The sequence below is a fragment of the Candida pseudojiufengensis genome (assembly GCF_024610245.1).
Source record: "Candida pseudojiufengensis strain CBS 10847 chromosome Unknown scaffold17, whole genome shotgun sequence".
Classification (NCBI taxonomy): Eukaryota; Fungi; Ascomycota; class Pichiomycetes; order Serinales; family Debaryomycetaceae; genus Lodderomyces; species Lodderomyces pseudojiufengensis.
In genome coordinates, this window is record NW_026261533.1 from 183,384 (window position 1) to 194,991 (window position 11,608).

At 27.8% G+C, this 11,608-nt stretch overlaps 4 protein-coding genes across 4 annotated transcripts; 1 reads left to right on the forward strand and 3 right to left on the reverse strand. All coding sequences in view use genetic code 12, as the record gives it.

Annotated features, from left to right (window-relative positions):
* Window positions 1-523: 523 nt before the first annotated feature.
* On the reverse strand, window positions 524-1,663 carry AOX1 (Aox1p; the record flags this gene model as incomplete). Its single annotated transcript, XM_051758917.1, has 1 exon — window positions 524-1,663. The coding sequence occupies one exon, from the start codon at window positions 1,661-1,663 to the stop codon at window positions 524-526; it is 1,140 nt and encodes a 379-aa protein (XP_051613282.1).
* A 3,827-nt stretch (window positions 1,664-5,490) lies between these two features.
* Window positions 5,491-6,495, forward strand: SSU81 (osmosensor; the record flags this gene model as incomplete). The annotated part of the gene is made up of 1 exon (XM_051758918.1): window positions 5,491-6,495. The coding sequence occupies one exon, from the start codon at window positions 5,491-5,493 to the stop codon at window positions 6,493-6,495; it is 1,005 nt and encodes a 334-aa protein (XP_051613283.1).
* A 1,060-nt stretch (window positions 6,496-7,555) lies between these two features.
* KGF55_004057 (uncharacterized protein) lies at window positions 7,556-8,521 on the reverse strand (the record flags this gene model as incomplete). Its single annotated transcript, XM_051758920.1, has 1 exon — window positions 7,556-8,521. The coding sequence occupies one exon, from the start codon at window positions 8,519-8,521 to the stop codon at window positions 7,556-7,558; it is 966 nt and encodes a 321-aa protein (XP_051613284.1).
* A 142-nt stretch (window positions 8,522-8,663) lies between these two features.
* Window positions 8,664-10,841, reverse strand: KGF55_004058 (uncharacterized protein; the record flags this gene model as incomplete). Its single annotated transcript, XM_051758921.1, has 1 exon — window positions 8,664-10,841. The coding sequence occupies one exon, from the start codon at window positions 10,839-10,841 to the stop codon at window positions 8,664-8,666; it is 2,178 nt and encodes a 725-aa protein (XP_051613285.1).
* Between the last annotated feature and the right edge of the window lie 767 nt (window positions 10,842-11,608).

Genomic DNA, 11,608 nt, shown 5'->3' on the forward strand with positions numbered 1-11,608 from the left:
TTTTTTACGAAAATTATATTCATCAAACAATAATTAAAGTAAGTTTAATCGAATAATAGTTTAAACTATCGATAATTAGTTAGTCTATAGGCTAAAAAGTATAAAATTTTAAAGTTTTGATACAAAATCTTGAAATTGTAAAGAATAACAGAAATATATATATATACCTCCCTAAATTTCATCTAATAATTTTATATTCTTTCATTTACAGGCTTTTGTGGGTTGTATTTGAGGAGAAGAAAGATTTAACGATTAAATTATTTAAAACTGTGTTCTTTTTTGTGAGAGAAAGCAGTTATGGAACTTATGGATAAAAAAATATAAAGCAAAAAAATTATTGCAAAAACTGATAAGAATGAAAGAATATCATAAATCTAGAATTCATCTTAAAGATACTATCCCAATCGCTATATCTTTCCCCCGTTTATCATTTGAAAAATCTCATTACATTATTCATTTTTTTTTATACACTCAACAGCCAATTTTTTTAAACAGAGCACCTAATCACTCGCTCTCTAATAACCTAGAGATCTAAATCTTTTCTTTCCCAGCCAGTTGGTCTAACAACATCTAAACCATAATTTGGTTGAGGTTTATCTAAACCTTTAATTTGTAAAGCAAAAGGATTTCTATCTTGTCTTTGATTTAAATTTGCTAAAGTATGATTAATTTCTCTATGTTTTGATTCATCAGCTCTTATTCTTAAAATTAAATCTTTGAAACTTGATTCTTCTGATAATGATGGCCAATATTGTACTGCAATTGTTGGTATTAACATTGATTGGAAACCCTTTAATTTTTCAGGATCATTTAATTCATCAATTAAATGAGTATAAGTTCTAACAGCTTCTTCTTCTAAATAACCAACAAATCTATGACAATAAGTTGGATTAGCTAAATAACATAAAAAAAATGCATTTGCAAATATTCCTTGACCAATATACATTATTGTTCTTGTAAACCATGAAGGTTGACCAATTTTAATAAATGTTAATAAATGCATTCTTTCATTATAAGCTTCATCAATTAAAGTTTGAATCCATGCTTTATCTCTTTTTAATAATCTTAAAGAATTTAAAGTTCTTAAAAATGATGCTACAGCTCCTGGAACTCCTGCAATAGATTCTAAAAATATAACTCTTGTTAACCATTTTCCTTCAGTCATTTCATATCTTGTTCCCTTATATTTATCTTTATTTTCACCAGGTTGTAAAGCTTTATAACCAGTTATAAAATCAAAACAATTTCTACAAAACATTGTACCATGATAACTTATTTTATCACCCAAAGTTCTTGGAATTCTATGAGTTACTTTAACTCTATAAACTCCTGCTTCTGTAAACCCAACATGAGGATAAGCTGGTTTTGTTAAAAATTTATCATCATCTCTTACTTCTATCGCTGCATTATCATAAACAATGGTTTTAATATCTAAAAAATTTTTTCTTTTTTGATTTATATTTGATGATTTCATATCTAAATTTGATACTGGTAATTTATCATCTTTATTATGATCTATTTTTTTTGGTGGTGATTGACTTGATTTTGAATTTGCACTTGGTACAGTTGTTGCTGTTGCTAAATTTCTTATAGTTGATAATTGAGTTAAATAAAAACTTGTTGATAATTTTGGTAATTGATAATTTATTGAATTTCTAATCATTTTTTATTATAATTGATATGTGTATTATTATTTGATTGATGTCATAAACAAAAAGTAAAGAAATATATGGAATAAGATATTTCGATTTCTAGATGGTTAATTGAATTTATATAATTTAAATGAATTATAATACATCATTCAAAATCAGAAAAGAAGTAATATTATTATTATAGTATACCACATCTTAGTATTATTGAAACTTTAAATAATAACTCCGTATAGATTTGGGTAATTTTTTGTGTTATGAAATATTCCAAACCGTTTTTTGTGCTATATTAAATTGTCCTTTCCTATACATACAATACTTAACATTTTTTTTTTCTGCGAACACTTGAAATTGTTTAAAAACATCAAAGAAAGACACCTGGAGGAGGCTGCTGGACTTTGTAGTCTTCAAATAGACGGTTCTAGAGGTAGTTTTTGACGATAGATTTGATTGTGCAGTTAGATTCGTCAAATTCTGGCTGGTTCTTGACTTATTGCCTAGGTACTGTTTTGTGTTACGAGTTCACACTTAAAAGGACAATTTAATATCATCCCGTTTTTTTACTTTTGTTAGAAATTTAGAAATTTATAGAAGAAAAATTTAAAAAGGTACATATAACAAATTGTCAGGTATTACCTAACAAATCTATTAGGTTCTATGTCATTGCTCATACGATATTGCTGTAGGATTGGTGGTGTTTTATACATGTCTTTGGTTAGTTGTAGTAGCCCCCTCCCCCTTGTTATTCAAGCTCAAACTTCATAAAGAACTACTTAGAAATTATAGAATATGTATGTTTGTAGATTTGAATGTAAGTAAAAAATATTGCTCTAAATTAAACAAAAGAAAAGCCATGGTTTCTTGTTTCAGTTTCCTTAACTGGAACAAACTAATGACTTATTGATGAAACAGAATACAAAGTTTGATCATTAAAATTATAAATTACTATAAATTTATTGGTTACTCTCTATAAGCTAAAACTAAAATTATGAAACGTAGGGCTGAATACGGATTGTGATAAAATAATAATTTCGATTTAAATCGGAATAATAAACGCGGAAATATCAATATGTATACAAAAGCCGCATATGTTTTAAATTTAGTGTACATGAAATATACGGAGTAAAGAAAACCTTAATAAACATAATTCAATTTCTAAATGTTTAATTGATATGTGAAATTTCTCTTGTAGATGTAGGTCATTGAACCATACGTCCGTTAAATCAATCTTTTTTAAGTTTATTAGTGACTAACGATTACAGTTTACTAAGTTATAATTTCCTTCGTTTGATCTTACTAAACACTACAAAATATAAAACAATTATCCAAGGGTAATGAAGTTGTACAATATCTATTTTAATATCGCTACTTTAAGAAAATTGTTCTCTCCTTTGAATTATCGATGACCTTCATTACGAAATATTATGAATTTGATAAAACAAAATTAGGACAAAACTTTAGTGGAAATTTGTTTCAGAAGTTACCAAAGAAAAAAAATACGTCGGTAATGTATCACCGAATATTTAGTGTAGTAATGCCAAAGCATCAGCAATAGTATACGAAGTTAAAAGGGGCTTCAAATTCTGGGATTTGATTTAAGTGATCAGCAATAGGGTTATCTGAAACACTTACATGAATACCATAAAAATTGTGAGAATAATTTAGTTCAACTATCATGGAATTGTTAATTTTGTAAGCATAAAAGATATGTGGTTCACTTTTTTGATCAATAATCAAGTCAAAAGTTTCTCCTTCGTTAATATCTCCTAGTATTGCAAAAGCTATACCGTCAGCAAAAAAAATTTTTAAGATGAATTGCCCCAACTCATTTGACTTGATAATAATTTGTTGCTGAGAAATCCAACGAGACACCAAATTGAATAAGTATTCTGATACAGGCTAATCGGAAAACGATGTTCTACTGAGTTATATGATTGGTCAATAATCGAAGCACTTCTGATTACCGTCATTCTTTTGGTGGACAAATGAAGGTACGACAATTCATCGAAGTCAATGATGAGATCGGGTTGAATTTAATTGAACCATCATCTTCTCCAAAATTATGCTTTACCATGTCCGGAAGAATAATGGGAGTTTAATAATGCTTTTCGATAATTGCTCAATCAATAAGATCATGCAAACAATGTCATCCGATTGTCCAGAATTAAAATAATTATTACCATGTATTAGTCAAACACAACATTCCACAATAAATTTGGGGTGCCTATAATTAATTGCAAATCCAGCCTGACACTAAAATCAACACCACTTTAAAAACTCCTGTTGCTAGATTCATGTTGAAAATAACATTTTGTTAATTGACGACCAATAAGTTTCAAAGGTAGTGTGGATTTTGGTGTCAAGATGGATTCGCAAGTTACCAGGATTTTTAATTCCCCCACCACTAAATCAAATTTGATAGATGCTAATTGTGTCGTCAACAAGGTCCAATAGCTTGGTCATACATTATCCGCTCAGGAATAATCAACATTTACTTATCACAACTAAGTTAAAAAGATTTCTTCAAGTAATTTTGAAGCAATGGTCTCGAAACTGAAAATCGATAATATTGAGATAATAAATTCGTTATCTAAGGATTTCATTAAGATCAAAAAGTTACCTGCTGATGATGAAAAGGATTTCAATAATAACTAGTACACAATGCAATAAGACTAATGAGGAAAAAAATGGATAGATCCAAAATTGAACAGTTTTGATGGGTAATTGACTTTCGATAGGTGATGGTTGGATGAATTTAACAAGCCTTTGAAATCAATGTTGACACTTGACATTGGTATTGTATGAATCATCTAATGAATAAACAACTGCAATCAAGATATGTCGACATTGGTATTGAGATAATGATGTGATGATGATTTTAGACGTGGTGATGGTGACAAATTTTATTATCATGATATCTGTATTACTCTATATTCATAGTGTCTATTGGAGAAAAAAAAAATTGATTGTTGGAGAAGTTGTAAAATGTATCGTGAATTCTAGAATCGTGAAAAAAGAACATCTATGTCTTCACTTACATGATATGAAATCAAGACAAGCATTTACAAATCAATTCTACTATACTCTTTCCTTGAATTTGAAACTTACTTGTAAAATTAAAACGAAATTACACCAAGGTTAATTGACTGCTCAGGTTGTGTAGTATTAATGGAAAAATTAACACGAACAAATTGGGAATTATCCAACATTTCAATAACTGCATGATCTTATTAAGATCATGTTCCTAGCGCTTGCTCCAGTCCGTGTTTTTCTTGTTACAACCAGCTTGAATTAAGCTTTATATCAGTTGATTGGTATCAATTGATACGTTTATACAATTTCTACTTTATTAAGACCAAAAACAGGTTAAATGAAAAATTAAAAATAAAAAAATATCGTGTTTTATTTTTATAAAAGTAGTACAAAATCAAATCCATATAAAGAGTAAGATCAAATGTACACGACCTAGTAAGAAAAAAAAATATTTTTAATTAAATTAAATTAAATAGATTTGAAATTCAAATATATACAGTTAAAGATTGATTTAAAAACATACAACCAACCCACAACCAACCCATCTACAATAATCATTCAACAAAACATCAAGTCTTACATTTATACCCAGAATATAGATATTTACACGTTTGATTTCATAAAACATTCAATTCTCAGTCTAGATTTTTCCCAGATCCATTCATTCAATCGTTCATTCATCCATTTGACTAGATCTCAATTCAATCCCCAAACAACTACATCTAGTAACAACATTACCAAACAAACTAACTCAAAGTCAACAAACTTAACCCTTTACCATAAACTAAAACAATATTTTCCACACATTATGGGTTTTAGAATACAAAATTTTATAGGTGATCCTTTTGCTATATCAACAGTATCATTTGGATTAATTTCATGGATTATATCATTAGGAGGAGCAGCAGCATCAGATCAATCAAGATTTCCACATTTTACTTGGTGGGGTATAGCTTATCAAATTGTTATTATATTAGTTATATTTATACTTTATTCAAATAATAATATTGAATTATATAAATTTACATTAGTTGGATTAGTTAGTGTTGCATTTATTTATACAACAAATTCAACAAATAATTTAATTTATAATTCTTTTTCTTCTGGAAATTTATGTTGTGCAGCAGGTTGTATATTATTAAGTATATTAAATTTAATTTGGATTTTATATTTTGGTGGACATCCTGAATCTCCAACAAATCAATTTATTGATAGTTTTAGTTACAAAAATAATCATCATCATGAACAATTAGGTAATAATATAAATAATAATAATTCATCAAGTAATATTATAAAACATGAATCATATATTGATGAAACAACAAGTCAAGATAGAAGATATATTTCACCAATGAATTTACCACAACAAGATCAAATGAGACATTTATCTGGACCAGCTACTACTGCTTCTACAACAAATAATAATAGACAATCGGTAAGAGGTTCAACCACAAATTCAACAAATATTGCAAATGCATATATACAATCACAACAATTAAGTGGAGTAGATAACAATAAAGATAACACTCTCAACAACACTAACAATACTAATAATACAACAAGAGATTTAACATCAAATAAAAGAACAACAATGTATACAGATTCAGAAACTAATACAGGTATTACTTTCAGATATAAAGCAAAAGCATTATATAGTTATGATGCAAATCCAGAAGATTTAAATGAAATTAGTTTTGTTAAAGATGAAATTTTAGAAGTTGATGATATTGATGGTAAATGGTGGCAAGCAAGAAGATCAAATGGTCAAGTTGGTATATGTCCTTCTAATTATGTTAAATTAATTGAATCTTAAGATATCCCTTTTCTTTTCCTTTTATATCAAAAATGAACAGTATTAAATTTATGTGGTTTAAAATTATATTTATTGTAGTTTTGTTTTTCTAATCTTTTTAACTCAAGTCTCAATTTTCATCCATAATACTTGACAATGTAGTAATGATAATATTTTATTTCATGCATGAATGAAAAGAATTTTGACTCTAAATCATTTACTGTTGCTTGAAAAGATAACTCAGAATAATGGTGAATTATGGAAGAAACAATTCTGAAAGTAATAACAACAAGAACAACAACAAGTCAAAACTAATATCGATTCACGTGAATTGAGTGATTCGAACTCGATGTACAGCTTTCCTCTTGACTTTGCTCCTGAAGTTGTTATTTTTGAAAATTGTTTCTGTCATAATAACATAAATCTTATTTAAAAATCTTTCAAGATTCACCGTTGAGAGGTAAATTCTCTAAAATCTTTTTTGAATCAGGAATTGTAACTAATGTTTCAATGCAATTCATGCATGTTTCAAATTGTTGTAAAATCGAAAAGAAAGTTCTGTACTTAAATAGAATCCACAATATGACCAAACTTTTCTATTTCTCTCCCTCGTCAATGATTTCACAACATCGACACCAACTAGATAATGAAATAATGTAAATATAAGATATTCTCACTAATTAAGCTCAATCTAATACTGATGTAAGAAATGTTCTACGAAATTGGTTGTAAAATCATTTTCATTTTTTTCTGTGAAGATCTGTTGCCAAATTTTTGTAATTAGTTTTATTGATTATAATAGGGTTTTAAAAATCCATCGAACTGCACAATTGAGTTTCATCGTTACTAAAGGAGCATTCTCCAACGACTTGAAAGAAAATAATCAATAGTAGGTATCTATTTCGGGTCCAGACGAGTTAAGAATGAACTAACTTCATTGGACATCCATACCGCAATACTAAAGAAACCGTTAATAAAATCGAAAACAGTAATCAGAGCTTTTAAAAGTAACGCAAATTTTCAACCTCTCAGAAAAGTGAATATATGATCTCGTTCATTGTCCTGTCATTATCTATAAATCCTATATCTTTTCAACTAATTCTGGTAAAACTTCATTTAAATCACCAACTAATCCAATATCAGCAATATTAAAAATTGGAGCTTCAGGATCTTTATTAATAGCAACTATAACTTTACTATCTTTCATACCAGCTAAATGTTGAATAGCACCAGAAATACCAATAGCAAAATATAATTCAGGTGCAACAATTTTACCAGTTTGACCAACTTGTAAAGAATTATCACAAAATCCTGAATCTACTGCAGCTCTTGATGCTCCTATAGCAGCATTTAATTTTGAAGCTAATGGTTCAATTAATTTATTAAACATTTCTTTATTTTGTAAACCTCTTCCACCTGCTACAACTATTTTAGCAGAACCTAATTCTGGTCTTTCTGATTTTGTTAAATTTTCAGATACAAATTCTGTTCTATTATTTGATTCTACTTTTGGAGCATCTTCTATTGATACAGATGATGATTCTTCAATTGGAGCTGGTGGGAAAGCAGAAGCTCTAATTGATGCTAATATAATATTATCTTTTGATTTAACTGTTGCTAAAGCGTTTCCAGCATAAATTGGACGTACAAATGTCTTTGGATCAATAACTTTTATAACATCACTTAATGGTTGAACATCTAATAAAGCTCCTAATCTAGGTATAATTGATTTTCCTAAAGTTGAACCAGATGTGAAGAAATAATTATATTTGTTATTTTCAATTAAATTCTTTAATAATGGTGTTACATCTTCAGCTAATACATGTTCAAATCCATCAGTTTTTAAGATTTTAGTTACACCTTTTATTTTTGATGCTTGTTCAGCTAAATTTGAATCAAGAACTAATGCCGTTATCGGCTCTCCAATTTGAGAAGCTGCTGTTATTGTTGATAATGTTGCTGGATTGATTTGTGATTGTGATCCTTCAACTAAGACCAAACTATCTTTGAGTAGTCTAGATGAAGAAAATAGTCTCTTGAAAATCATTGTGGTTGTGTGGGATGTGTATTGGTTGTGGAAATGTAATTGAGTTTTTCAGGTTATTTTAGAGTTTTTTTTTTTTCAGACTCTTACTTACAGTTCAAATTTACTAATAAATAATCTAATTTTAAATAAATAAATAAATATTTCATACAATCATGTTTTCAAAACAATCAATCAATTTCAATGTATCTGAAATATGATCAAAATAAGGATCATCAACTATTAAATTATGACATCTTTTTATACCATCATTTTCACTATTATCTGCTAAATCTTGAATTTCATAATATTTTAATTTTTTTAAATCATTTCGTAGTAAATCACGTATACCTGAATCTCTTAATATTGGTCTAACCAGTTTAGCAACTTTAACAAAACATGATTTAATATCTCTTTTTTGATAATTTGTAATTAATTCTTTCATTGTTTTAGCAGCTGATGAATCAATTGAATTCATACTATCTAAATCAAATATAACATATTGAGTCATTGTTAAATCTCTACTTCTTTTAGAAGCAGGATGAGCTCTTGTACTACCATACATTTCTACTCTTTTCAATCTAACTAATAAATCACTACAATTAGTAAAACTTAATGGTTCTGGAATCTTAATTATTAAACAACCTTCAACTTCTTCAATTGCATCATGATTTAATTGAGTTTGTCTCATATCATTGAAAATATTTAATTGAGATCCACCTTGAGGAGCCATTGGAATATCAGCATCAACAAAAGTATTTGAATTTGGAATTCTACCTAAAATTTGAATTCTTGATTCTGCTGAATTTTTAATAACTCTAATTAAAGAATATACTAATCCAACTGCTATTCCACCTTCGATTGAAAAAAATAAAGTTGTAAATACAGTAATTGCAAAAGTAATCATTTCATCTTTCCCACCTGTTCTCCAATAGAAAAGTAATTCATATGGTGCTTCTTCAATAAGGGAAATACCAATAACAGCTATTACAACACTTAAAATACATTCTGGAACAAAATATAAATAATCAAGTAAAACTTGAATTGTAAAAATTGTAACTAATCCCATTATTGCACCTGACATTGTAGTCTTTGCAGAAATTGCATTTATTTTACTTCTTCCATAACCTCCAAAAGCTGGTAATGCACCAAAAAATGAACCAAAAATATTTAAACTACCTAAAGCAACTAATTCACGATTTGAAGAAATTGGTAAATCAAAACTTGAACCTAATGATTTTGAAGCAGTAGTTGATTCAAAAAATCCCAACATTGCACATAAAAATCCTGAAGTTCCTAATTTTTTAATTAATTTCCATGCAAATGGATTATAAAGAGTTAAAACATTACTATTTTTAACTTTCCCTATTACTGCTAAACCTTTTAAATCCCATCTATAAATTTGACAAAGAATTGTTGCAACAACTACAACAATCATAATTTCTGGTAATAAAATCAATCTTGAATATTTCTTTTTTAAAATTTTTGAAGTCATTATAACAATAAATCCAACTAAGCCAATTTTTAGACTTAATGAATCAAATTCTCCAAAATTCATTATTAGAAACACTACTTTATCAAATGGTGAATGAATATCCATTTGATTTGGATCATCTGAGATTTGTTTAAGTAAAGCTTCCAAACCCAAAATAATAATTAATGAATTTATAATCATTACTATACCTACGCCAGCAATAAAACCTTTTAATAAAGAAGGACTTAATACATTATCTAAAAATCCTAATCTTCCTAAACCGAATCCTAATAAACTTGCACCACTTATAAAAGTTACAACAGCTACAAATTCTAATGGATCTAAATCTTTCTTTTTTGCATGATGTAATAATGGTTCTACTGCTTGACCAACAACTAAAGAAATTGGAGCTTCTGGTCCAACTACCATTTGTGGTACACTTCCAAATATCATATAAATTAAAGGTGCTAATCCTAATGAATATAAACCTGAAATAACAGGAACATGAGCTAATGTAGTTGCATAAGATAAAGATAAAGGTAATTGAAAAAATACTAAAGTTAAACCACCAATTAAATCACCAATAAAATATTTTAAATTATATTTATTTATCCATGATAAACAAGGTAAATAATAAGGTAAAATATCTCCCCATTCTAATTGATCAAAATTTGAAGAAGTAGGAGTATATTGTGAATAATTTATTGAACATGAATCATCATCAGAAGTAGTTGAATATTTTAAAGAATCTATTCTATTTAATAATCTATCCAGTTCATGAACTCTTCTATTTGATATAGGTCTTGCCAGTGGACTAGGACTTGCTACTCTTCTTATGTTCTTCAACGAAGGTCGAGGTGATGATGACATATTAGTAAATTCATTAAATATTTCAAATTAAGTTTGAATGTTATTGTGGTTGCATTTACAGTAAATTAATATTGCAAATTTTAAACAATGTTAAAAATAGATTTGAAAATCTTAATACAGAAAAAAATGAAAAAAAGCCCAGTTGCGACGTATGTTTATATTGTAATCTACTTATTGATAGGTTCTTGGTAAGGCTTGCCAATTAATTACATACTATTAGTTCATTAACTCATGAAGCAATTAGTGGAGAAAATTTTAAACTTTGTATTCAGAAAAATGGTATAGATACTACAATTATAATAAAAGCATGATTTAATATTAGGCTTTTGCTCAAATCTTGCTTGTTTTTCATAACAGAGGGAATAAAAAGGTTAAAGTCAATTATTTCCCTAGTCCCGTTTTCCCCTAAATTGTTGATGTCACTAAATCAATAAACCTGGACTTAGATCCAAGTAACTGAAGATTATCTTATAAACATGCTTAATTCAATTGAGCTAAACTATCTTATTATTGACACATTTTTAAGTACAAGTTGATTGATCAGGTCAAACTACCCAGTGATGAATGATTTTTGACCTTTTTAATCGATCTATTTTATGAAATTAAATACGTTTAAAACATAAATATTTTAGCAATTGATTGAGATTTCTTGTTAGAAGACCAATTAATTTGATACTTCTGTTCAATAATATTCATCAATACAATAATATGAAAGAGTGCGTATTTTTATTAAGATGGTAGCATATAAATGCGCTGTTTTAAATGCA